General features: G+C 40.3%; 1 protein-coding gene across 6 annotated transcripts in view; it reads left to right on the plus strand.

The window, feature by feature from the left end:
- The first annotated feature begins 4565 nt into the window (after positions 1–4565).
- Positions 4566–27888, plus strand: part of LOC117952828 (target of Nesh-SH3) — a 31843-nt gene continuing 8520 nt past the window's right edge. The window contains exons 1-15 of one of the 6 annotated variants that reach the window (XM_034885389.1): positions 4567–4936; positions 12318–12497; positions 12923–12991; positions 13107–13239; positions 14063–14250; positions 14871–14914; positions 16287–16335; positions 17424–17489; positions 17672–17749; positions 19522–20673; positions 21217–21294; positions 21696–21884; positions 22571–22636; positions 25632–25703; positions 27406–27531. In XM_034885389.1, the coding sequence (XP_034741280.1) occupies positions 4828–4936; positions 12318–12497; positions 12923–12991; positions 13107–13239; positions 14063–14250; positions 14871–14914; positions 16287–16335; positions 17424–17489; positions 17672–17749; positions 19522–20673; positions 21217–21294; positions 21696–21884; positions 22571–22636; positions 25632–25703; positions 27406–27531 (2599 nt within the window). In that variant the 5' untranslated portion in view covers positions 4567–4827. Of the gene's footprint in view, positions 4937–12317; positions 12498–12922; positions 12992–13106; positions 13240–14062; positions 14251–14870; positions 14915–16286; positions 16336–17423; positions 17490–17671; positions 17750–19521; positions 20674–21216; positions 21295–21695; positions 21885–22570; positions 22637–25631; positions 25704–27405; positions 27532–27888 lie in introns of all 6 variants that reach the window. The other 5 variants (XM_034885390.1, XM_034885392.1, XM_034885393.1 and 2 more) reach the window with 5 other exon arrangements.

A 27888-nucleotide genomic window follows, 5' to 3' on the forward strand; every position in this document is an offset into this window, starting at 1 on the left:
TGGGGGTGAAATAATGGTGCAGTAAGTGTGAAAAAAGTGGTGATGCAGACATCTGTATGTTTTTGATTTGGCAAATCAGAGCCAGATTCTTATTTAATGGCTGTGGATTTGTCTAGTATCCTATCTGCTGTCAGCTCTCAGCTGCATGCCTGATCCTACCCATGTAATGGGCTTATTTATCTTTCAAATGGTGGATCCATCCCGTCAAGCATACTCGCATACATAGTAATATGCACGAAGTATGCACGCTTGCACAGGCAAAGTGAGCGGGCGCACACACATACTGTACACAAAGAAAGGCACACAAAATGAGAACCACATTGAGCTGCTGGTTGCCCTCTTCTGATCTCAGAGACAAATTTTAAGTAGATGAATTATATTTGTCTCTTTTCTCTGTCCTCTAGTTGCCTTAAATCCTTCTGCTTCATCATCCACAACACTGCTGTCCCCCTGGGCTTTCCAAAAATGAAAGATTTGCTGATTGCCACATGGCAGTTGGCAACAACACTGGCCTGTCTATCAAATGTCATCATATTGTGGTTGTGGGTCTCATTTTCACAGAGTAATTACTGGTCCTGGCCTGTGGTCTTTTGTGTAGGTTTTTGACTTTTCAAAACTCTTCAGCTAATGCAGAAAAATGCACATATGTTGCTCACCTGCTCTGTGTTAGAGTACGCAACGTTTGAACACTGTGCAGTTGTTGATCAACAACACAACTGTTACAGTAATCAGCAATGAAGTCATTCTCCTGCGGGGCTGCTGCGGCCTCTCCCAGTCCTTCAACGCCCCTTGGTCAGACATCTTCCTGGACTTTGTCACAGTTTGCCCCGTGTCTGCCAAGGAGACGGCAGAGACTTACCTGTTTCATGTTTTTATACTACATGGGTTGCTCAGGGGGGTACTGTTGCATCTTATACCCCTCTCTATTATTTTGGCCTCTTCTGGTTTTATTTTAAAATGTACTCTGTGTCTCATTTCCGATCACTTCATCTTCCAATTTTTGTCTGCTTTCCTACTTGTATGATTACCTGGCCCGCACTAATGTATTTTAAATGTGTCTCTCCACCTTCCTTAGTAAATGTACCCCTCTCTCTAGCTTTAGTTGCCAGATTGTCTTGTACATTTGTGTCAACATTTCACCATTCTATACCCTCGCTTGTTTGACTTCTCTAGCTGTAGGAATTTTGTACCTTTGCCTTATCTGACTTCTGTATTTTGACCTTGCTCTTGGACTGGGATTTGGACACTGTTACCTGGTTTATGCTAAACCCTCTTGTGTACTGGTCCTTTGCTTTTGTGCATTTGAGTCTATACCTGGTTTAGATATGAAATGTATGACTTCATATTATTATCAGCAACATGTCAGAGGGATCTGCTATTTTCTACACATGAAAAAGTGTGTGTGCAGACAGTGGATGCATAAGTGAAACTGAATGAGCCTGTAACCTCTGAGAAACTGTGACTATTAGGAAGAATATTTCCATACATCATATTTTCCAGTTTGTGACAGAATGCAGAGCAGAGCTTGTTTGGCTGGCAGGAAAACCAGACTTACTGCACTACCACACAGTCTGACAGGCACATAATACATTTCCAAAAATGGAACAGGGTCAGAAGTCAGAGGCATTCTTTCAATAAGTGTATCAGTATGGCGGTAATAGAATATAAGAATATAGGAAATGTGGTGATGTACTGAAGACAGAGGAACAGGATTTCGATGGTGTGGCATGAAGTAGAGTAGTAAGAATATGTGTCTGCAACATTTTCATCCTCAAACTGCTCTGACCTGGTATGGAAGTCTGTAATTTAATAAGCCACTCCATTGATGGCATCAACAGATTGGAAAAAGTGAGTGGAAAAAAATCTAAATTATTGTCTTTTTCCATACTCAAAATCACAACCAGTCCTGTTGGGGAGAATTGCACACACTTGACTGAGCTGTGAAAGACCTTCTGCTCTTGGCTGTGGCAGCAAACATTTTCCAATCGCCTGCACCTACAGGAAGAAAGAAACCCATGAGGCTACAGAAAAAAGTTAATGATCTTTAAATTTTAACATGTCAGTTTCAGATTTTGGTGATTGTTTTTCCACCTGAGTGAAGGTGATCCTTCTGCAGGGAGCGTAGGGGCAATTCATCTTGTAGATTAAAAGGAAAAACAACTATATCCTTCAGTATCATCAACTGATCGGATATTGAATCGGATGTGTAAGTGTGTCCGTTTTATGTACCCATCCCTGACACTGTTTTTCGGCTACATGGCACATGTTGGCTGGTGGTGCTGATGATGTGTTGAAAAGCAATAAAACGAAGAAAAGGAATGACAAATCTGTAATGACAAAAGCAGAGTAAGGACAGTTTGCCTGACCCTTTCTCCTCTATCCTAAGCATCCTTCACAAACCAAGAGGGAAGAAAAAGACCTGGAAAAGGGATTGTGGTTGCAAAATGGGAATAAAAGATACCAGAGCAAGAAAATGAGGATGACACACTAATTAAAGACAAGTGTGAGCGACAGACCTTTAATTTTTTAATGCAGAACAGAACGTGTTTACAGTAACTGTGGAAGTTTAAGTATTTAGCGGTCCAAACCCGGGGGGATTGGGAACCGCATTTGCAAGGTTCACTGATCCAGTGGAGCTGTGGAACCCTATTGTTTACCTAAGGATTAGGATTTTTCTGCCTTTTTTAAAACGGTTTCTAAAGCCTAAACTGTTCATGGTGGGGTGGTGCCGTTTATCAAACGCATTTTTTTATCAACATGCCACTCTGAGGCTCTGTACCAAATTTGGTGAAGATCGGCCATAAGGGGGTGCTATAATCAACGTGGGTGCGTTTTGGCCTTTAACTCAATCAATGCAAATGGAAAATTTGCAGTGGCAATGTACAACAGACTTTGCGGCTCACACCTCGATATTTCCTGCCATTTACCTCACCACTGTCGCTCGTTGGAATCGCTTTAGCAAGCTCTGCAGGTCGTCTCACGACTCACGCCTGGGCCGACTCACACCTGGGCCGACTCACACCTGGGCCGACTCACACCTGGGCCGACTCACAGGTCTAATGTTTAACAATGCATTGTATTTTATTTCAGCCTGTTATACTGTATGTAAAATCTAAATCTGAAAAAATAAAAACTGCAATATTTCATTCTGAAATGTAGTGAGTAGAAGTATAAAAGTAGCATAAAATGGAAATACTCAAATTAAGAAACCTTGAAAATGTACTTAAGTACAGTACTTGAGTGAATGGTCTTAGTTACTTTCCACCACTGGGACAAGAAGTTAAAGATGAAATGAAAGAAAAGTGTCCCTGATAAAAAAGAAGAAGACATTGAGTAATTTATGTGGTCGTCTTTATCTGCCATCTTTCCTCTCATCACATAGTTACTATGACTTCATGGACTTTGTAAACCATCAAATTTCATCAGCAGAAGACGTTTGGTCAAACTGATTACACCTCAAACTTATAAAAAATATATCATTTTCACAGAGTGCACTTTAGGATTCATCTGTGTTTAATGGGTTCTGGCATGATGAAACCCGGGGTTCCGCTGCAACAATCTTTTCAGGGACTTCCTCGGGAGACACACCTCCTCTGGCGCCTGATACAATTTCCTGCCTCGTGTTAAGACATGTGGGATATAATCAACTGCATAGGATGGAGGAGGGGGGTGCGGGGATTTGAAGGTGAGGGGGGGCTTTGGAGTATAAACACACACTCATGCACATGCAAGAAGACATGTGTGCACCTTTCACAAATGCTGCAGGGACTTTTCTACTTTGGGTCTACTTGGGACCAAACAGTTGGTCCTCCAAACTTTAAAAGCATATTTTAGGGTTGTGACTTGGTTTAAGGGTTAAGTTCAGAATCAGGCTTAAATTGAGGTTTGGTCAGGGGTGCAGTAAATGACAGAGATGTGTGTTTGTTTGGCAAAAGAAATTTAAGTAAGCACACTTATAACAAATTATAAACCCTTTTACAACATTAATACACTGGGTGTTTACAGGTGAACTACTATCCGTAACCAGGTGGAGGGTTGTGTAGCACATCTGAGTTTCATGCAATCATTAGAGTTTATTTTATCAATGCTCACGTCTTTATTCTCTGTAACATTATCTTTCCCAAACCTTACATATGTGTTTTAGTTACCTAACCTTACCGTAGTATCAATGTGCAGATAATGTAGTTAGAATTAAAAAACTGTTGACATTGTTGTGTGGTGCACAAGTCATTAGAACCCTAGATACTATCAGAATCGTCACATCACATTAATATTGATAATTTAAAAAGTTCCATTTACTGTAAATGTCATACAATATCAAAACTGGGATAAGACTGAAAAGTGTCAAAAGGCCTCTGCAGATGGAAAATATATTGCTGGGGACACACCAGACCCAGCAGAGAAAAAAAGACTGAGAAGGGCGGGAAGCTTGGAGAAAACATTAACTCATTTTCCAGAGAAAAAGAGTGTGAGATGGAGAGTGAAAAAAAAAGAGCTGTGGGAGGGTAATGAGAGTGGGTGTGTCCAGCTCTGTCTGTTCCCTCCCTCCATTATAGAGAAGTATAGATGGTGCCCGGGCAGCTAGAAGTCCAGTCCGGTGAGCTGCACTAGTCCTGAGAGCCACAAGCTCAGAGAAGTAGTCCAGCAATCCCAGAAACACCCAGCCTGACTCCTGCAGCTACAGCACATATTAACTCAACCTGTTAGCAGTTCAATCAGCGAGTTGACACTATTGACAGCCTCCTATTTCTGTGTCTCACGCTGAACTGAGCTTGTTCAGATCCCAGCAGCTTGTTACACCTAAACTCAGAGACGACCACAGCAGAGATGATGATTGGGATGCAGCAACACTCACACAGCTTTCTGGTCCTTTTCCTCGTGGTCTTCATTGCTGGGATAGTTCTCTCTGGCCCCTCAACTCCCCGCAGGAGCAGAGGTAGGTAATGTTTGCATCAGTTTTAATGTCTTTCACTGAGAAATTCACATCAGGAGACACTATTGAATGCATGTACTGTATTTGTTTTTCATCGTGGTCTTCTCCCTTTGCGGGTTCCCTCCCACAGTCTAAAATCAATGCAAGTACAAGTAAACTTCAAGCAATTGTCTTTCTAGGTTAGCCATTTGATGCACTGATGGCTTTTCTCTGGTCTTTCTCTGCCTCCTGCCAAATGCATGCTGGGATATGCTTGGAATAACAATATCATATGTCATAGTTATTAGGATGAGAAATGAAGAAAAAAGGTTTTGTAACCATATTGAGACAAGCATTTACTGCAAAGTATGTTGATTGATGGATACAGTTTGACACAAAGTTTGTGACATCATAAAGAAAGTTGGGAGCTTCTGATGTGCAAAAATCCCCAAATACACATACAGAGCAAAAGTGGCTGAAATATTCAGTTAAATAACATGTTCCAAGTGCTTATCCTTAGACAAGATTCTTACTTTTATTTTGATGTCTGCTTAACATAGCATCATTACTAGTGGCGTGTGTTTATCATATTTGGCTTTCAATATAGAGAATAAGGAAGTTAGTTCCAGTTTCTGATTTTATTTTTAGATCCTGTTCCAAGGTTTTGTTTAAAGAGCAATGCACAATATTTTTTTTTTTTTTTCGTCAGATTGTAAAGAAACAATCCCCATTTTGTATTTTAATTCTATGAATGTCATTCTTATAGTTCTTAAGTACATTAAATTAGTCATATATTTTTACTTCAAGTTATTGAAGCTATTTGGTTCCTGCACTTATGGAATAAAAGCAGTACATGTTATACACATGGCACCTAAATAGATTCAGTAGGGGATTTGAAAGGGTTCAAATTCAATACGTGGATTTGATTCTGACTATTGAACCTAAAACCAGCTTTCCTCTCTTCAGCCACCTGTCAGGCTTTCAAACTGCCTTGATTAGAAAGCACTGTTTTTATGATCCCTCTGGTTTATCCATAGTTCCCTGAAATGAGCTGAGCAGACACAGTGAAATAAGTCATTTACTGCTCAGGTTTTATAAAAGTGTTTCCAGGCTGGGAGTCAGAGGTTAGACTAGTAGACTACTTGATGGGATGGCTTTCCTGGAAATGTGCCGGCCAAGCAGTTAACTTGGGAATTATTTGTGTTCATTGCCTCGGGCAAAAGTATTTTATTCTTTCTTTTTTCCTCCAAACTTATTACAGGTCTATATTATGGATTGCTATAAAACCACCAGCAAAGACTATTTAAGATTAAACACAGACAGTGCAGTAGACATATCTAGCCAGAGCTAACCAAATTAGTCCAAAATGCACACTGTATCACTGCAACTTTGTGTCATTTAAAACATTAATAAACAAAACATGGTTTGAAGATAACCAGATACCCGCATGTACAGTGTTTTCTTCTCCAACATTCACAAAGGAAAGACACACTAACTTCAGTAAGTAGGTTATATCATATTAAGCCTGTCTGATTAGTATTCTCATGACATTCTTGAAAAACCGCAAATTTCCCCAAATTGTTTTCCACATTGTCTCATTGCACACACGCGCACACACACACACACACACACACACACACACACACACACACACACACACTGCTCTGCCACCATGCTCTATTTTGTGAGTTAAACTGGGGAATCCCTTTGAAGACTTTTGATGGTATGGGGTGAGGTGATCAGACTGGAGTCGATATAAAGAGGTAAGCACAGTGGAGAAAAGACTGCTTGCAACTTGCTGGCTGAACTTGGCTTGCAGACAAATCTCAGTGTGCAGCTTTGGCAGCAAGATGAAAGGAAACTCTGTGTTTTTAGTTTGGGAGGAAAGTTGAACGTCTGTATCTCTGTTCTTCTTGGACCAAGACCCTGGTTTTAGAGTAAAACATGTCATGCAACAAGGTGTGTTTTCTTTTTTACGTCATGGATACTATAGCATAAGACACATGTGTCCGAATTGACAGCTCTAAGCATTGTTAAATGAGCTGTACTTCTTAAGGCTTTTCATTTTCATTTACATGTGCTCATACTCTTTATAATACAAGAAATGATTTGCTACCCCACTCAGGACAATATATGGGCTGGAAACTGCTGCCGAGTAAGACAAAACATGGCCACATGTCATGTTCAGATTAATGAGACGGAAGTATTGAAGCAGAGAGAGATTAGAGGACAAAATCTCGTTGAAAGAATTCAAAGCACTCTTGGACATTGAACAAGGATCACGTTGTTGGAAAGATGGTCGGTGATACAGTAGAGCTCATAAGTTTATGAACCCATGCTGAAGTTGACTAAAAGAGGAATAAAATAAATCATCTTTTGGAAATTGATGCCTGATTAAATTGATTGCCTTGATTAAATTCACCAATTAATGTGGGACAATTTTAATTACAAAACCCAAGGAACTTTATCAGGATGCATAATGTTCTGGATACATGAAATAACTGGTAACTTCAAAGATAAAATTCTGCCTGTTACTATGGGAATTTAACATAGTGGCATGTATACTTTTGCCCCCTTTTATTTTAAGGGAGAATATTTATTCATTTACAATATATTTTTAATTCACAAAGAAAATTGTTTTCCTCAAAAGTTGGATTTTTGATTAAGGCGTCACGATCAATTTCCAATAGATGATTTTTGTATTCCTCTTTTTAGTCAACTTTAGCATGGGTTCATAAACTTATGAGCACAACTGTATAGGACGGCAAAAATTGAGTGAAGAAAGAGAGGGATGGGATGTGGGCCACAGAGGAGGGGAAAACAGCTGTTGCTCCATTGAATTTGACAGGTTGGATATATAGTGTGAGAGCGGAGGGACCAGCAGGGTCTCTGCCAAGGTGGGAGGGAAATGACGGAATACGATCCAAGGCATGGCTGTCTCCTGCTGGGCTGCAATACGAGGCCAGAAAAGGACGGGATCAAAGTCGCTCCTGCTGAATGACAGTAGACATTCAGAGGGCTGAGTAAACCCGGTCTGCAGACTTGGGATATTCCCATTAGAGCTAATATAGTATGTAATTTTAATCATTTGTTCACCAGCTGAATTATTTCAAACCCTCTGTGCTCTGGCTGGCACAGGGCTCAGAGACATTGCTCAGAGACATTGTCATACTTCATTGCTTTTAATAAAGTTGACTGTTTCACCAAGGGGCCAACACGGGTAAACATCCGTCTCTGTCTATACGGAGTTGGACAAAACCTGAGAGGTTAAAATACTGTTCACCAGAGCTGCGTAAATCACTCAGGAAGGGTATATCTACATCTGTAATTTTAATTGATTCTATGTACGTGAAAGTGGGTGATACATGCTTGCATAGCAAGTTGTATAGCAATATACATTGCACCAATATTAAGAGTATGCCCTCATTTTGTCAAGGGTAACAGTCTCTGACCCAGCTGTGATGTTCAGCTGGTCAAGACAAACTGACATGACTTTTTTGTGTTACTTCCATCCACATAAACTACCACATTTAATTAAATAAGTAGTGGAAAAGTTATTTTCCTTAGCACATTTTGAAAACAAAACAAGCGTTGTAGTCTTGATCCAGTGTTTTTTTCCCTCTTTTTTAGGCTTTCAGATACTCATAGTTTATTAGTTCGCACATCAGAATTAGTGGAAAAGTCTTGAGATGACACTCTCTGAGTGTTTAATGCAATCCTCCTCATCTAGATCAAGAAAGGAGAGAGACAGTGGAGCATGAGAGAGCTGCCAATGGTGGAAATCTGTGGTTTGATAATCAGACAGTAAATCAGGACTCGTTGATGCCTAAATATGTTTGCACATTCACAATGCACGTTATTTTTATACCAGCAAACACATATTGTGTGTTGTATTATGTTGTACAGCAGTTAAAAGTAAAGTGAGTGTGTTATGATGAGTACCCCATTAAAATACTCCCTTTCCCGGAGGATGATCTATCACTGCTGATGATCCAAGATAGCAGCTCTGCTGAGACATGATTGAATTTCCAGTTTAAGGGTGTTTCTGCTTTTCAGGCCAGCAGGACTACGTCCTCTGGCTATTAGTCCAAAACAGGATGAATACAACGATGAATTGTTTATTGCATAATCTGACATGTTTATTGGTTGACTCCCAATGTTTTGATGGATTTCGATAATCATTGATGAATTGGTTATGTTCTCTGCATGACTGTGGCAGACTGCTTATGTCATGAGTATTAAATGACAGGATTAGTCTTTACTGTGAGATTTACAGTATATTGTCTGAAAGGGTAACTATCTGTCTTTTTTAGCCTGGATTTTCCTATGGTTTTGTGTGTAAGTGACTGATAGAAACAATAATCTTTGAAATTTGTCCAGTATTAAGCATGAACGCTGTGACCAGCAGCCACAGACCGGCTGCAATGTAACCCTATTGCGCAAATGTTTAGAGTCCATTCGGGCCACTAAAAGTGCTGTTTTTTGTCACCAAATGGCTCAGATTATCATTCTAAGTGTCTGACAACATTATACAACGGTATCCCTACAGAGATAGACGTTTTTAAAACCTCTTTAAGACCTTTCTGTTTAACCAGAAACAGCTCTGAGGTTGCTAGCGCTACACCTACCAGACTCCATTTCAAATAAACATACATCTATAAACTATGTTTTTATTTCAACCAAAACTAGAGTTGTTGTGGATGGTAAAATTGGAAAAACGACCCAAAACAGCTTTTCATAGTTTTGTTTTGTTTCTGTCGACTTTGAAAGTGTATTTTACGATGCTAAAATGACTGTTTATTTAGTATTGTGGCTTTAGCCTGGCTGAGCCTGTCAATGGCAAAATGAACACTTTTGTACAAGCTAGCAATTGCCAGCAATTGCAATAACAATTGCCCCGTTAACATTGTAGCTTGTTTTGCTGCTGCCGACTGCAGCGATCTAGCTTAATACTGGACCAATGTCAAAGATTGTTGTTCCCATCAGTCAGTGAGACACAAAAACATAGGAAACTGGGGGTTGGAAAAAAATGGTATTTACCCTTCAAAGACCATGTAAGTATGTGAGTGGAAATGACATTCAAGAAGCTGTCTCCAGAATCTGTCCCATCTCTCCATGACGTACAAATTAAATTATTTTAAAACACAGATTCATTGTTGGCTATGTCATGGCATAGTCTGCATGTTTACTGCTCCAAGCATTTCCCTATAATTGGTTATGAACACAGATAGATTATGAGACGATTGGCCCCTGGGCATTGACATGTAAATTGCAACCTGCCCCTTCGACATAAGAGCAAGACCCACAGATTGAAATAGGTTGTTTTGCATCTGTTTGTTGTCATTTTGTGTATCTTTTTGGTTGTTTTTTGTTTTGCTTTGTGGTTGTTTTTTTGTCTAAGTATGGTTGTTTTAAACCTCTTTGTGGTTGCTTTACACATCTAAATGGTCATGCTGCGTCTCTTGGTGGTTGTTTCATCAAGTTTGAGACAGAAATGTTAACAGTCACTTTAAACAGAGGCTCTGTTTCTGTCTGGTAGGCGTGTTCAGTAATCCATCTATGGTTAGCAAGGGTTAGCTTATGGATTCAATTATACTTTAGTTACATGTGTTTTGATGAGGTTGTAAATCTTTAATGATCTAATGTATTTGACTGTGTCAGAGTTATCAACCGAGCTGCGCTCTGGAAGAATTTGGATTCAATTTTCCTTACTATTTATCCACACAAACACACACAAGATGGCTTTGCAGATTTATTTTTATTCTGGAAAGCTAAATGTCAATAGTTTTCCTTTGTACTGTAGTTGATTGATTATCAGGGCTGTGACTGGATTTGTTCCTAAAGCTTCATTCATTTTACTCTGGAAATACTGATAAGTCTTAACAGTCGCGTAACAGTGTGTGAGCCAAATGGCCGAGCTTTGGACGGGTTGTTAGAGGACCGAGCCAATGCTTGCTTGTACTGGAGTTTTAAATATGCTGCCAGAAGTTTCCTAATGTTTCATACGCTCTGAGCCTCTCTCCCTCTGAACCAATCTCCCTTGTGTTTTATTGGAAATATTGATGGAAGAAACAAAACAAATGCAGTTTTGATAGGAAACACATAGCTGGAAAAGCCTGAGGATATTTTTCACATCCAGGGCTTCCCCCTCTTTCACTGTCAGTGTCTGTTTTGGCCTCTGGCAGTATTCCTCATGCAACGTTCCACTATTTCATGCTGAAATATTAGCCAAGGACATGCTGTGGAGAATATCAAGTGCAAGCCATAATCCAGGCAGAAAGTTGAGTGTTTTAATCCTCAAAGACTAAAATGGGTGGAGGTTTGGGCCCCCCTATAGCCATTAGTGATTTGGACTGCATAAACATGATATAAACAGAGAATGGAATATAATTGAATTTATGAATGTGACCTTGAATCTATCTGGATTTAAAAAGGGCTTGTATGTGTTAATGTATTAAAACTTGCTTTATATGATAAAAACAGAACTACCATGTAGTAAAAAAATTGGTTTTAATAAACAAAACTGTATATCTTTCTTTAACCACTGTTCAACATTTATCATCCAAGTCTGCACTGATGTGGTTATTGTTTCACATGTGCATTGGCCAACTGTCATTAATCAAACTGCTGGCCCAACTACACTCATCTGAGTATTGTGATGTTTATTAGCACACCTGTTAGAAACTGGCTAATTATTTAATGCCCCAGTTCTTGGATAAATCCAAAGACCACATAGCAGAGGCATGGAAAAAAAAAAAAAAGTTTTATTCTTTGTACTTGCTGTACTTTGTACTTGTACTTGCTGTAGTTAAAAGTTAACACAAGCTAGCAATACTTAAAGACAATAATGTTTGGGACTCCCTGAGTGGACGTCTGAAGTGATAGAGGACAGAAGTGTTACAAACTAGACATAACTCTGTTAAGTCTTCCTCACAAATTTTTTATTCGGCTTAAAAATAAAGTGGAAAACGATTTTTTTAGGGTTGTCTGCACTGCAATTTCCCTATTTTTGTACTGTACTTATTTCCTGGTTGCCACCTGTATGGTTTAAGTCTCACTTTTTGTGACATTCTTGTATTTGTGGCTGTTGATATATATTACTATGTATATCATATAAGTTCTACAATATAAACTCCATTTCCCATGTATACTTGCATGAAAAAACACAGGTGTGCTCTATTTTATGTCATTAGAAGCTCTGAGACTCCTTTTGTAAAACGTTTGCCATGGTGAAGGTCAATGATATTGTAATGCTTTGTTCAATCTTAAAATGCTTGCATTGCACTAACGTGTGTAGAAACCTTTACAGGGCCTTCTTGCAACTTACTGTTTCCTATATAATGTGATGTGATAATCACAAAATCAGTATTTAATGGAACATTGGTGTCTTCTCCTGTCTCCTCAGTGCGACGTCAGAACATGAAAGTCCGTATAAACGCCACAGGAGACACTATCGTGATGACGTTTTTGCGTCCCAACCCTGACACCAAGCTCGAGGGTTACATCCTTGGCTACGGCAGCAGCATGTTCTCCAAACAGTTCATTCAGCTGCCTGAGAACGGACAGCCGTATGAGACTGAGTTTGGTAAGAAAGGCTGTTGATATGTCCACCTAGAGATGAGGAACAGCCTCTTTTATGCACATGTGAATTGTATTTTGACCTTTTTAGTCATGCATTAAAAATGAACATATTTAGACAACCAAGGAGATGTAATCATGTCATGGTACTAGCTAGCTACTAGCTAGTTACTAAGGTTAGCCTGCAGTCATTAACATCAACGGTCAACAGCAATGTCCACTGTAACACTTCACTTGGGCATGTATTAATAAGTAATGCTTATCAAAATAAATGTTGGATGTATTTAGACAACCAAGAAGATGTATTCATGTCATGCTACTAGCTAGCTAGATACTAGCTATTGCGAATTGCTTGTTGGATTTGCAAGAACTTGCAAATACAACTCAGGGGCTTTGTATATAACCTCTAGTTTTCGCCTCTGCCTTGTTTAGATGCTGAACCCAAGTACCTTATCGCGGTGCAGCCCATCCCAACCAATGAAGTGAAAAAGCACTGCACAGGTAATTCTTCTACAGGAATGTGTAATATGAAAGAAATCATCATCAAGGGGATGTGATAAAAATTAGCACTTGGGATTGAGGTGAACATGGAGGTAAAAGTATAATTTGTTTCCAGGTAAAGTGGAACTGCAGAAGCCGCTACACCTAGTCATTGGGTCAGTGACCCCCACCTCAGTTATCTTGTCTTGGGGAACCCTTCTGAAAACTCCCTATGAAGGCAACGTCATGAATGACTGTCTAGAGGATGGGTGAGATGCACTAACACACATATTTTAAGAATTTAATTGTCATGCAACAGAGCATCTGACACTGTCTGATTATTTTGCGGCAATCTAATTTAGTATTTTTTTCTATAATTTCTAATTGGATGGGACATTTATTTGAGATGGACCTGCGATAGATTGGATGTTATGATATCCTGAAAAAGTGTATGTTGCACTGAATGTAAAAATATGTATAAAATGTTTGTGGGGATAGTTATGACTCAGAGCGGGAATAGGAATTTTGCTGCAGTTGTTTTGCGGCAAACTGGGTGCTGAGGGTTTTAAAGGTTTTCCTCCACAATACAGAGTTAGCCGATCTTGACTGTTTCTGTGACTTTAGCAGTCTTTTCATATGCTTCTTTCTCCCCTGTTGAACATGTACTGAACTAAATACCTCTAATGCCACAGAGCAAAAATGGTGAGACAGTAGTCCAGCCTGTGTACACAGGTGTGCACCCACACAACATCTACCCACACAACATATTTATGTGTTTAATAAAAAAAAAAACGTCGATTTGGAATGATTTAATAAAACAAATTCCTATTCTGCCTTTTGGAAAAAATCTCTTCTTGATCACTCCAACTGCACTGGAAAACTTGAGATAGACATTTTTTTGCAAGGTGCATACATTTTTTTAAATATGAGCCTAAACTAAGATCAGACCCCAGCAGTTGTTAACATAAATTCTATGGTGACATTTAAGCATTTATTGTACTAGATATTCTATAATCTGGATGTCTGATTTTTGTAATAGATGGACTTACTGTTTTATTGTCATTTTCTGTTTTTGCTCTGTCTTTGGCTCAGACACTACACAGTGCGTTATCGTGAGAGAAACAGGAAGTGGAATTACCAGACCTGCCCAACTAGCAACACGGTCATTGATAACCTGAGGCCCAACACGGTCTATGAATTTGGTGTCCAGCCCAACTCTAAGGATGGCACTGGAGTGTGGAGCAAACCAGTCATTCACAACATCTCAGGGGGCGTTGAGGGTATTCTGATGTTGGTTTTTCACATGATACTGTTGCTCACACCACAACTAAAACTGTCCTCTTGCTACGGCTTTTGAAAATAGGAAAAAGTAATCCAAATAAAGTAGATCCGTGCAATATTAGTCACGTGTCCACAAATAGTTTGTGTATTTAAATATGTATCTTCAAGTAAGAAAAAGGCCAGGTGCTTCTTTAAGGATGTGCCTCTGGCCTTCATAATAAGTGGGAATATGTTAAGCAGGATTTCTTTGGACAAAATTATATTTTATTGATGTTTAATTTAGAAAAAACTGTTTTGTTGTTCAATGTTACACAGGCCCTAAGAAAGTATTGCTTCATGTTGTTTCTGCTCTTTTTTAGTGTCTTAATAGTCTAAACACTTTACACTTTGTGTATTAAATCTGTTTTATCATTATCTCATTTAGGAAACAGCTCTTTTGCTAATTTAGCAGTGTTTTCATGTGACTACATGATGGCAGCAGGAGATACAAACCAGTCTTACTAAATCAAAACCATCTTGTAGTTGTGAAGCATGTGGTTTTGTTTAGTTATTTCACTTTACATTCCTTTTGATGTGACTGCTTTCCTTACTGATTTTTATCTTGTGCCATATTTTCTAGAGAAGCCCATCAGGGATATCTTTAAACGTCCTGTCAACCCTGTGGTATGTACTGGACACACTTAATTTCTAATCTAAGCATAACCAAAGCATTATAAATAATATTATGAAGCTGTATTGTTTAAGATTTTCTTTCATCAGTGTTGTCTTGTAAAAATATGTGAAACTAAAGAAATATGAGTGTACTGCATAGGTACGCCTCCTCACCACAGAATAAATACTTTTGGGAACAGGGTGTATATTTGGAACAGGCAACAGGATTCAGAGTCTGTGTTGTGCACTTTAGTGAGCTTATACTATTCTCAGGGTTGTTTGCCTCATAAGTTTTCCATCCAACTGCTGAAAGGAAACGGCACCAGTGTAGCCAGGACCGGCCAAGCCAAGAGAGCAGTCTGTAGCTAGCTAACTTCTTGGGTGGAATAAAAAAAAAGAGATGTGAAGGAAGGATAAAGGAGGAAGCATAACAGTGTAAAAAAATGAGTTGAAAGGAGAAGGGTGGCAATGATTTACTGACAGTGGAGGACGGATGTGTCACGTGGCCCTGCCTCTGCACTCGTGAAACATCACAGCTGTTGAGAATCAGCCACTTGCCCTTCCAGAGGGAAACTTCAAATAACAAGCTTCTCAGCAGGGACTTTTCCAATTTGAGATAGAGTAGAGGGCCAAAGACTAATGAACCACAAGCCCATTTTCACTTGATATTAAAGTGCTCATGTTATGCTCATTTTCAGGTTTATAATTGTATTTAGTTGTAATTGTATCCAAATAGGTTTACATGATTTAATTAAAAAAAAAAAAAACATATTTTTGTTGTAGCTCCTCTTTTCACCCTAAGTGTTGAGCTCTTTTTTTTTAGCTACCGAGTGAGGCATCTTGCTTCAGTTCCATCTTTGTTGGGAGTCGCACATGAGCAATAGCTAGGTAAGGACTACTAGCCAGTCAGAAGCAGAGTGTGAGGGCGCATGCCACACTAGCAGCTTGGTAAGCATTATAACATGTTACAAAGTGACACACGTGTAACAAAGTGACACACTTTTGTCATGGAAGTAAAGTCTGGACTACAATAGAGCTGTTTGGAGCAGTTCGTGAGCGATGTTTTCTGTCGGAGATGGTGAGTGCCTTTGAAGTGGACTTTGGGCTCTTTTAATTTGTAAACCTTTATCAGAAAAAATAAGATACATAACACAATAAAGGAAAGGGAAAAAGCCAAAAAGCATAAAATGAGCACTTTAAAATCTGATGTGAGTGATCTGATCACAAGTGGACAGCCTTCCGTAAGTACCAGGTGGAAATGCGGCTACAGAGAAAGAGGCAGAGAAAGAGATTGAGGTCAAATGCTATCACCTAGTCTTGTTTTCATTGTTACAAAGACTAATAATCAATTCTCCCCCTTGTCTTTTTGTCTTTCACCCTTCAGAAACCATTAACGCCAGATCCACACTCCTTCCCCTTTCCTCCTCGTCATGGTAAGCCAATAGAGAAATGCAGCTTTTGGGCTACACCCACATAACCCTTTGTAACCCTTGTTAATATACAACTTCAGTGTTTTAGGCTCAAATCTTTAACTATTATGATTTAAGCGGGATTTATGGTTCTGCAGGAGCTCTACGCAGAGCTTACGCCACAGCCTACGTAAGTGGCCTGAGGTTTATACTTGGGCGCTGGTGCCTGGGTCGTTCTAGTAATCAAATACTATATCAAATACTTATTTGCAGCTGTATCATACAAATAAATAGTAAAAAAATCATACATTGTTATTTCTGAATTATATTTTTAGATTATGTCTCTCATAATGGACATGCACCTACGATGACAAATTCAGACCCCTCCATGATTTCTAATCTGGAGAACTTGTAAAATAGCAGGGTGTTCAAATACTTATTTTCCTCACTGTGTGTGTATACTGGGCAATGTGGGGAGATATGCACCTCTACCAAGCCACGGCCAAGCGGGCCAATCACAGTTGATGGAGTCTGTGTCCCTGCAATGTGTTTTTATTTTTTGAGAGGTTAGCGTCAGGCTACGGCGCAGGAATGTATCTACACTTATCTAAACTTACCCATGGTGTACATTTAACGCAGGACCATAAATTGGGCTTTACTATAACTGTTCTCATCACTGTAATTTTCAGCCACAACCGGCAGCTGTTTTTTGCCAAAAAATTCCCCAAAAATCCACTGTGTACACTACCTGCTCAGCATCAAACAGCAGACACATCAAGTTAGCAACTAGCTGGTGCAGTATTTAGCAGTTAAAGAGTCAGATATTTTTCTGTGGAGTATTTATTTACAGCCTGTATCCACGGTCCATGTGTCGAAAGAACCTAAGATGCCAGGTTCAGATAGTCTAGGAACTAACGACTGATTAACATTGGACATTTTGCTGATGGGTAGAGTACAAAAATATAATGCAGGGGGCATTGTTTCAAAACACACTTTGCTGTTGTGAAGTAAGTGCATGAACATAATTCCTACATAACTCTTTCTTTCAGGACTATGAGGACGTTTTATGTGTGACTCCTTGACTTAAATCTCTCCTCCCCTGTCCTTGTCAGTTCTCCATAACAGGACCCAGGGCAGACTGCCTGTCTCCCGGAAAATAACACCAAAGACAACTCTTGGTAATGACTTTTCTTACCTAAAGAGTTCAGAGGTCAGAAAACCCTTACGTCTGACCATTCTACCTGACTTCTCCCTCTATCCTGCTAATGGTTCACTGCACATACACAATTGTTGTACATTCTCCAGGACATATAGTAAATAGATTTCTCCAAGGTCTTCTAACGTACAATATATTTCTCAGCTCCCACAACAACTACTATACAGGAATCTCTGCTGACCCCTGGACCCACCCGGCCTGTGGGCACCAAACGGCCAATCGGTAAACAGTTAATCATGGTACTTTTTGAAAAAGCTTTAAGGCTCTCATTCAGGCTGTATGCAGTTATATACTTGACAGACTTTATTTGAAGAGGCTGTCAATGCTTTACACTGTTCTTTTGTTATTAGCTGCATGAGTAAGAGTAGCATGCTCTGAATGGGTACAGTAGTTATACCTTTCCTGTGGGACCTGATGGTGTCAGCTGTTGAAGTTGTAATGACTGTAAAATAGGTGGCCTTGGCTGCATGGCAATTTGGCAGCAACAAAGCTTGCAGGGATTCTTAATGACAGTTTCTAGGTTCTAGGTATGTCAAGTTATATTTTACAATGACTCATTTTTATATATACCATGATATCCCCACAATTTCATCTCAGAACCCTATTAGGTGCTGCTCAGTCAAACAATGCATTTCAGGTCATTCATATCTCAAACATATAGACAGCATTTCTAAATTTTCTGTCTTCCTCTCGTTTCTTTGGCATTTGTAAACCCTTCATTGCTCAACTTAATATGTCAGTTCTTTCTTTCAGTTTATTTACAGTATGATACATTTATCACCATTTTTGTTGATGACACACTTGAGGCCTTTGCTTTTGTTGCAGCGCAGGAGATGGTGTGAAATCTGCATGACATAACTGCATGCACATGACATTCCTCTCTTTCGTGCAGGAATTTCTACCTTCTTTCTTTTTTGTATTACTATGTCCTTGTGTGTCCCTTTCTCCGTCATTTATCTTGTATTATATTTGCAAGTAACCTTAATTTTTTTTGTAAATAAAGCTAGAATGTTGTCATACAAATCCTAGGTTCCAATTCAGGGCCTGGATACATCTCAATACAACCAAATAGACTTGTTCAATTTGCAAGGCTCTTTCAAATGCAGCCTGAATTTGAGAAGATGAAACTGTTTGCAACCATCATTATCCCACAATGAATTTAGTAGCAGTCAGTTATTCAATGTAGCATTAATCGGTTAATTTTTGAGGATCCAATCCCTGTATTGAGATGGCTACAGTTTAAATTAATTTTTGACATACAGAAGGCAATTCCAGCAAATAATTTTGACCAATGTTCCCTGTTCTTGATTGGTTGGCTAATTCAACTGAATTGGCCAACCACACCCAAAAACAGAGGTATTTTCAACATGACATGGCTGTAAAGTTGAGTAGAGGTACTAAATGCCTCAAATGCAATGCTATAAATAGCTTTCTTTGCTTTCCTGCTTTTTTTCTGTCTCTCTCTTTCTCTTATTTTCAGACTTCCTCTTTTTACCCTCTCATTCTCTTTCACTGAGGTGAACATCTGATTGAAGATGGAACAATAAATGAATGGTTCATTTAAATCCCACAGCAAGCAATCATTCCGCAACTATTATACCCTCATGTGATATAGCCTCTTAGAGGCTCAGCCAATGGATTTGGATGGTTGTTGCTGACAGGCGTCCTGGCCCTGGTAGCTGAGCCTTTCTGTAGTAACACGGCTGTTATATTTCAAATACCTCCATATGGTCGGCTTTTGAACTTGAGCCCTCCTCTATCTGACATGTGCCAGGTAGAAGTTATTCTGTAACATGGGCACAATTAGTAGCTGTTGATTTAAATTTCAGCTGTTCCCTAACTGTCTTTATGTCTGGCTTTTATTATTTTGTTAACAAAAAAATAACATGTTTTTTATTTTAAAAAGGCTCTTTCCTACAGAATATTATATTTGAAATTTTACAGCGCAGAATTGTGGCTTCATGGCCATGTTTTCTCTCTCTCACACAACCCAGGAGGAGGAGACCTTTCCAGATTTGTCTTGCCTCCTTTGATGGAGATCCTTTTAGCTCCCAAGCCACATCCTCCACTACATACAACCACCATGGCTTCTGTACCAGTTCCCCATACAGATGTAGAGAAACATCCTCTGAGACCACATCCCCAGCCACAACCTCATTCACAACCTTTACCAACCCCCCTGTTCGAGCCACAGTATCAGCCACCACCACAACCAAATCCCCTAAGACAAAAATATCCAAAGCGGGTGAATACTCGTCCTCAACCACAACCCCAACCAACATCACAGCCCATTCTCCAGACCCAACCAAAACCTCAACCCCAACCAACATTCCAGCCCCAAATCCAGACCCAACCTCATTCACAATCCCCATCATCCCCAAAGCCTAAAACCACAACCCAAATCCAGGCTGAACCACAATCTCAAACAACACACCAGCCCAAACACCAGGACCAACCTCAAACACATCAGCATAGAAAGACCCTGCCTCAAGTTCAAACACCTCTCCAGCCCACACCCATGGCACATTCTCAAACACCTCAAACAATACTAAATAACATACAGCAGAACCTACAAGCACTACCAAAACTCCAGTCCCAACCTCAACCACAATTTCAATCTACAACTGAGCTTCAAACCCAAACACAATTTCAACCAAATACCAACCCAGAGCGTCAGCCACAACCTCCACTAAAAACCAATCCAGAGCCTCCACTAACCACCAAGCAGCAGTATAAGGCCCAACCAACACTTAAACCAAAGATCATCCTTTTCCGACCCAATCTCAAAACACAGCCTCAACCAAAGAGTCAACCCAAGCCCCAGTCACCAACAAAAAAACAGCCAAAGCCTCAAAGACACCCTGCCCAAAAACTGCCCAAACCTCAACAAAAGCCCCAAAAGAGGGACCAACAAGAGCCTCACCCAAAGATTCAGCCGTGGTCCCAAACAAAACCTCCCACAAAGACCCAGGCCAAACCTTTATCTCGTTCTCAACCCATTCCCCAACCACAACCTTCACCAAATGGCCAGACTCAATCCCCGCTTGAACCTCCTTCCAAGCCACAACCTCAACCTGGGCTTCAGTTTCAGACCAGGACCTACTCTGAACCCACCAAGGTCACCCCAAGGCAGGCAGTCTCTACGGGTAAAGACCCTTATTTTTTGCCATCAGCAATCCACACAATCTAGTATTAAGACCTGATCTAAAGTTGCATTTTAAAAGGGGCATATTTATTTAAAATATTTGCATTGAGTTTTAAGGAAAATATGTCAAACCAGAAGCTGGTAATAAATTCAGCAGATTTCAGGTAATGTTGATGAGTTGCTATAAAAAAGATATCCTTGAAATATGTTTTGTATTTAGAAACTCTTCCAAACCATGATTAAATGTTCTAAATTGGTAGTGAGAGACAAAGAGACAGAGAGTCTATAGTGTTTATGGACTATTACTTTGTTTTGCCAATGTGCTATCTAAATTGGTCCTCCAGTCAGAGTTCAGCATTGTCTGACTACATGAAAGATTTTTACTTCATTCCTGGATATCATAGTCACAACAAATACCCTTACTAGCAGCATTGAGTTAAAACCAACAATAACCCCCTTGTCCATTATCTCAATTATGCCCCCTTTAAAAGTAGAACATTTGTTCACAATATCTTAGATAAATAGTGAGTTTTCTTTCATACAGCTCCTAGTCGACCAGAAGGGGGCAAGCCTCTACCAAGACCTGCCCTGGCTACAAAGAAGGCTGGTAGTTACAATCAGGGTAAACACCATGACAAGTTTGTCCCATTACCATCTCTGCTTTCGTCAAGTCACATGGAACCCAGTGCTTTCAGATGTACCTTAAACCATTGGATGATGTCACTGCTTCCCCATTTCCATCTCCATCCTACCCCTCCACACACCCCACTCCATCATTACCCATGCCACCCTGTGTGCTTCCATTTTCAGCAAAGCACACTCACTTCACCCCTGCCCACCCACAACCAGAACAGCCTGGCTGACTTTCAATCTCATGTATGCCTCTCTGTCATTTCATTCATTGACCACTCTTCCTTTTCACTTACTGTATGTTTTCCGTCATTTATTTTATCTAGGTAACAATGTCAAGCTGTCAGAAGTGGACCATCTCTAACCTCCCAAATTGCCTTTCTGCTCATCTAGGTACTCGCATCATTAGACCATCCATTGCTGAAGTTCCTCGTTCTCCTATTAGCTCTTCAGTCCCTCTAGCAGGAAGAAACACCACGCTGACCCGGACCCGTGTTCCTCCACATTCTACTCGTAATAGTGGCAGACCAGTTTCTCCATCCAAGACATTCACCTCCTCTCACAGCTCCAGCACACCTGGGGGTAATGGATAACTCACGTCCCTTCTTCTTATTCCCTCTTTCCAAGTAGCTACCTGAGGTTATCTTCACCTTTCAGCACTATCTCCCGCTCTCCTCTTTTGAAACTTGGGCTATTCTCCTTCTCCCGCTCAATCTTTGGCTACAACTCCTCTTACAGTCCAGGTGTTCTCCACGCTCTTTCACATGTGCTCGGTGTGTATTTCACAGTTTTACCATGAGCAGCAGTGGGGTCACGATCGTTAACATGATTCACGGTCCTTCTTGCTGGCCGAGCGGGAAGTCTGGCCACAGCACTGGCCAGGGCACACCACATTTTACACCAACCATGCCAAGCCAAGCACTCTGCAGACAGTCTCATTTTCTTTCTTTCTCTGTATTTCTTCCTCTCTTGAACACACCCACACACTCCCCAAAGAGGTATAGAAGAATAGAGTGAGAACTGTCTAAGGATAGAATTTATGTTTTAAAGTCATTGCTATTCCATTTATATGTCCAGAACATCTGTGAAATCAGGTTAAAGACACAAACAAGTCTCCAGCTTCATTTCTTACTGATATGAGACAAGAAAATTGTCTGAAAGAAAGACTGGCATCTTTTCTTTCTGACTTTCCTTGTATTTGGTATTTGTTTGTCACAGTGACAACATTTCTTTTAAATTTATAACAAGCCTTTTTCTCCCTCCAACAGCCGATGGGGTGCATCATAGGGGCAATGCTCTTCCTAAACCTGTGGTGTGGTCCAGAGAGAAAACTGGTAAAGACAAACCAAGATAATCACCTTTAAGCATTCCTCACTCACTAACCTAAGAGGCACTGTTACTGTATGTCCCATCCCACAGAGTGCTTTTGTCACAATTCTTGTCTTGGCTGTCGGTATGACGTTTTGTGTTTGGTTGTGGTCTGTGTTGTCCAATAGTCCCAGTAGCTTACATGACTGAGACTGAAGCCATATATAATTCTATTTTTGGCGTATACCTGTCCTCTCCCCATTGTTTAGTCTATTGCACATATGGACATGCAATCAGAAAACTGGTTTGAATTAGTTTGAGAATGGCTTAAGCCTGCTTGTTGAGAAAGGTGAATGGGGTTTGCCCTTTTTATTTGGTTAATCACATTGTTTCCATTCTGCCAGGCAGGCTCAGTTAATTAAAGTAATTGAATCCATCTCAAGTAGTAATACAAACCATGTCTGGACCACATGTATTAATAGTGATACCCGCTCACTCCATATTGTTTGGAGTTGTGAAGAGAGGTTGTGCTTCAGTCTCATGTCACAGCTGGTGCGTGTTATTTCTGGAAACCTTGACAGTTTCAGAGGTCTTCAGGGAGTCACATGGCTAACTGGAAGTAACTCTACAGAAACAAATAGTCTTTATGCTTGCCACCCTGCGCACATATCCACGCACAAAGCGCCTAATGACTGTCAGTACCTTTTATAAAAAGACATAACCTATAAGAAGTTCACTTTTCTGTCCCCATGAAGTAAATGACACGCAACTGTACATATTATCGTTATTGCTTTTTATACTACACAACACTCTGCAACTGACATAGTATATAACAGCTGGTACAGTGTTTGATTGTGCCGTGAATTAGAGCATGTCCTTGACAGTTTTATGGAGCTCAGTTTCACATTGGCATTTCCACTGGAATTGTTTCCAAGCTCTGCTTAGTGGACTGCAGGTGTGTAATGGACAGTGTCCAGAGTATGTGTTGCAAAATCAGCAAACCCCAGTGATGTGAGACATTGGTATGTATTTCAGTGGGAATATTTCTGGACTTAACGTAAATCTCTGTGTTTTGATTGCATCTATTTTCACATTTTTGAAGATGAAGTTATCTGACAGAAACCAGCGCTCAAACCACTACTGCTGTTTTACATCAGCAAACTGTGTCAGAGGCCTTTAGAGACTCAGCCTGCTGTTTGACGGGTTTATTGTGCAACTTCAAACCAAACAGACCCGCTGTAGAAACTGTAGAACGGTAACCAGATTGTATTATATGCATCGGTCTATCGGTGGTATCACATCTTATCACACTACATCACGTAGGCCCTGTTCTCATTTCCTATCTAGGTAACCACTCTTTTGAACTGGCAGTCCTGCTTTATGTACCCCAGTCTTTTGTATTTATTTATCTTGAGACTGGTATTTAAATAACTGCATCACCATGGTCTGTGATTTTCTGTATGAACATATGTTTGCCATTAGCTTTTAGTTGGACCACATGTGAGTCAGAGGCCCTTCTTGAATGTATTCTCAGTGTTAATCAGTGAGACTTGTAGGCAGATGTTGTTTTAGTTTGTCTTGATAGCCTAAACTCTTTTTTTTTGGAGAAGCCGGAGACCACTGATTTATGCAGAATCTGTAAGGTCAGCTCCAAGAGACGCAACTCTGATATGAAACGTGTGAAGGAAATGACATTTGTCAAACCTCCCAGAGTATAACTACCACCTCTAGATAGATAGGTAGATACTTTATGAATCCCACCATGAATTACAAAAATAAAAAAAAAGATAATGTGCAAAAAACTGGAGATTATGCTTGTTTAACAACATTAAATCATTTTACAACCCTAATGTTAAAATATCTTTTTCTCCATGGTGCAAGAATGTGGTGGAAAATCAGGTGGTCAAAAAGCATCACAACCAAAGATTTTTTACAGAAGGGAGCCAATGGTCTCTTTCCGATCAAGTAGTTACAGGAACGTAGTTATAGAAACAGTCCACTCCTAAACAGTTCTACTAACTACTCTCCCCCAAAACCGGTTTTGTCATTTGCAGTTGCACACGCCAAGTGGCCATAGGAACTGGTAGGAGGAGTAAAGGAGTGACGCAAGCACGGCAGCGGTCTTTGTAGCGTCGTCATTTGGCTTTAGCACCACATACAAACCCCCATTTGCGATAGCTCACTGGAATATTTGACGAAAATGTTAATGTTTCTGGTGGATCCTTCCAGGTCCCTCTGCACCCCCTCAGTGGCTAAAATGGCCCCCAGCACCTGCACCACCGCATCAGTCCACTTTTCAGAGTTCAAAATTCCGTCCATTCTCGTAGTAATTCACGTAGTCAAGTAATTAAAGTATGTTTTGCTAACACAGACGGCATGACTTTTACAGATGGAGTGCTGTGGGGGCGTGACTAGATCACTATTCGGAAAAGGGAAAAGACCCTGCCCTGAAGTAGGAGCTAAAAGAGTTGAACTGTGGCCAGAGGAACTTAATAATCCCCAAATTGGTCCAGTTGGAACACAAGAAAAAAGGGTTCTAAGAACGTTATATTCTAGTAACTGCAAAATCCCTACGGTTGGAATGTCATACAAAAAAGTTGTTGGACCGGCTACCTACTTGCCTCAGTTATTCTTTTGGGAAGTTTTGGGTGAGTGGTTAAAGCACTGCTTTATAGTCTCAAGATTTTTAAACACTGACATGGTTTTCATTAGACAAAGACCATGGTGGTGCTCTGTTGCAGCACATCACAAAGTGAAATTTCAGCATTTCACATGCAATCTGCTTGGCTTTTATGTGCTTACTTGTTGCTTGTATATTGTGTCTGTGTTTGTACACTCAGTTTTTTAGCACACAGTATTTTGCCCTACTAAATGAATTTGAATCTATAAACTTGGCATTCTTTAATCATTATTGCACTATTAAAATAACCAACAACACTTGTTTTCTGATTTTTTACTGCCGACCACCTGTCCTGTTTCAATGTGATTCTTAATCTGAAATGGACTCTTGTTTCCCTCAAGTCCCTGCAGTCCTGCGCCCCTCTATTCCTGTCAACAAGAGACCCAACCTGGTGGGAAAACCTAGTGACCACGGTGAGGGCAACAGTGATGGCTGCACTGACCACTAAACACTGCTGCACCCTTGTCCTGTATACTATACACACAACAGCTTGCTGTCTTGCACAGACCACTTGGACCGTTTGGTATTTATGGAATGGACCACGGGAGGAAAATAGGGGACGGTCATGTCTTTTTATTGTTTCTTGAGGGGAGGATCATCCAACTTTTTTAGTCCAAGGGGGAGGGTCACCCAACATTTGTATTCATAAAAACAGCAACATTTCAAAGTGACTTGTTTAGTGCATATTTTTTCATGTAACTCTCTCAGCCTCGGCCCCCCATCACTAGCAGATGGGTCAAATTTGTAGCTCTAAAGAGACAATGTGATTTCCCAAACATAAACACAAAACTGCTCTGCTCGTTACGCATGTTGTGTTGCTGTTTAGTTCAATAACATTCAAAAACACCAACACACAGAAACGTAGCGGACCAGACACAAGCTTTTATTTTGAAAAGTCGAAGCTTGCGGATAGCACCAGCCGGGAGGTCTCTAGGCTGCAGCCATACCCGACTCAAAGATATTTTCTGTCCCTTTGATTATTTGTGAAATTGTGCATACGACAGCCTTTTCAAGTCATTTGAGAAGGAAGGAGTGGTAGCATGCAAGCTCCCAAATTGACGTTCGTCTGAGAAATGGTGTTTTGGATAATGTTCACCTTTGGCAGCTTTACCTATGCTAAAATACAATGACTGCGGAAGCCTAGTGACGAGTCCATGGCAACCGGTACAGATGTGGAATTTGTCATTAGGCCTACCCAGTGTGCTTTGTTGAATAATCTCAATGTGTTATTGCTTTATTTCATGTCAATACTAGTTTAATAGAAGAGTAACTATATTTGAAGTAATGCTGTAATGCAGGAAGTGTACATTTAGTTATATACTTATTGTGTTTTCACAACAATGTTAGTGGGTAAACCTACAAAAATGGCCACCGTAACTGGCGTGTGATGTATAATATGAGAGCGTTCTCATATAGGTTATTCGGGTATATCATGGACGTATAAAACATATGGCTATCTGCACATTTTTGCCAATCACAAATCAGAACATTGAAAGTGCAATTGAATCAAAATAAGCTTATTTTAATGACTTGACGTCTTTTGACATGATTACTTAATGAGCATCACTTTTTTTCCCTTTCAGCCCTAAAACCTGTCCATACCAAGTTTTACATGTTGTTTTGTTGCCTGATTAAGCTATACTCCATGTTTATAGCCTTGCTAGCGTGAATGCACTCTTGTTTGTTTATCACTCCCACATGAATCTGATTTATTCAGCTTTAGTTCCAGTACACATTTTTCCACAAGGCCAAGTAAGTCTCGGCTGCAATGCTAAGGCTTTCTTGGCTTTTTTCTGGACTTTCACACTGATCCCTCTGTCCTCACATTAGTGTAGTTATGTGCACAAAGTGTGTGTGTGTATGGTTATGCTTCTGACCATCTGGGCATCTTTGGTCTCAGCAGATGTATCCTGGCGGACCTTTTTCCTCTTTAAAGAGCACAAGAGATATTACTCAACAAGCAATCTCTGATCTTTCAGCAGCCAGGAAAAGGCCACTGAGTTTTTCAGTGAGGATGGCCAGAGCAGATGGATCACAACTGTGTATGACTATGAGTCATATGATGAGGGTGAAGAACTGATCTATTCTCCTCCTCTTACTGCTCTCTGTCCTCAGATAAACCCATGGACCTAAAACAAGGAGAAAAGGAGTCCATCTTGAAGCCATTCCCTCCAGTCACAGCCAAGCCCAAGCAAGAGCGCAGACAGCAGCAGACAACCACCTCTGCCCCGGCAGTAAACAGTACGAGTAACACAACTTTAATGTGTCTTAGGGGGAAATGTATGTCTCATAGTCACAACTGCTTTCATACCTGAAGGCAAATGAGTATTTCCGTAAATGTTAGAAATTCAAATTGCCTACCTCCACGAGTGTAAGAAAATGTGATTGAAAATGTCTTGAGAATTTGAGTCCATGATGCACTTAATAATAAGGGATGTTGGTGATGCAGCTTGCGGTAAGGTAGTAGGAATGAAAGGAATATTAAGAGGCAGACAAAGAGCCCAAGCACAGGCCAAAGCAGGTGCAGGGCTGGCCGGTCGTTGACCTGTCCCAGAGCTGTAAAAAATGAGGACAGAGAGAGCTTCCAGGGACTGCTGG

Source organism: Etheostoma cragini, chromosome 11 (genome assembly GCF_013103735.1).
Source record: "Etheostoma cragini isolate CJK2018 chromosome 11, CSU_Ecrag_1.0, whole genome shotgun sequence".
NCBI classification, from domain to species: domain Eukaryota; kingdom Metazoa; phylum Chordata; class Actinopteri; order Perciformes; family Percidae; genus Etheostoma; species Etheostoma cragini.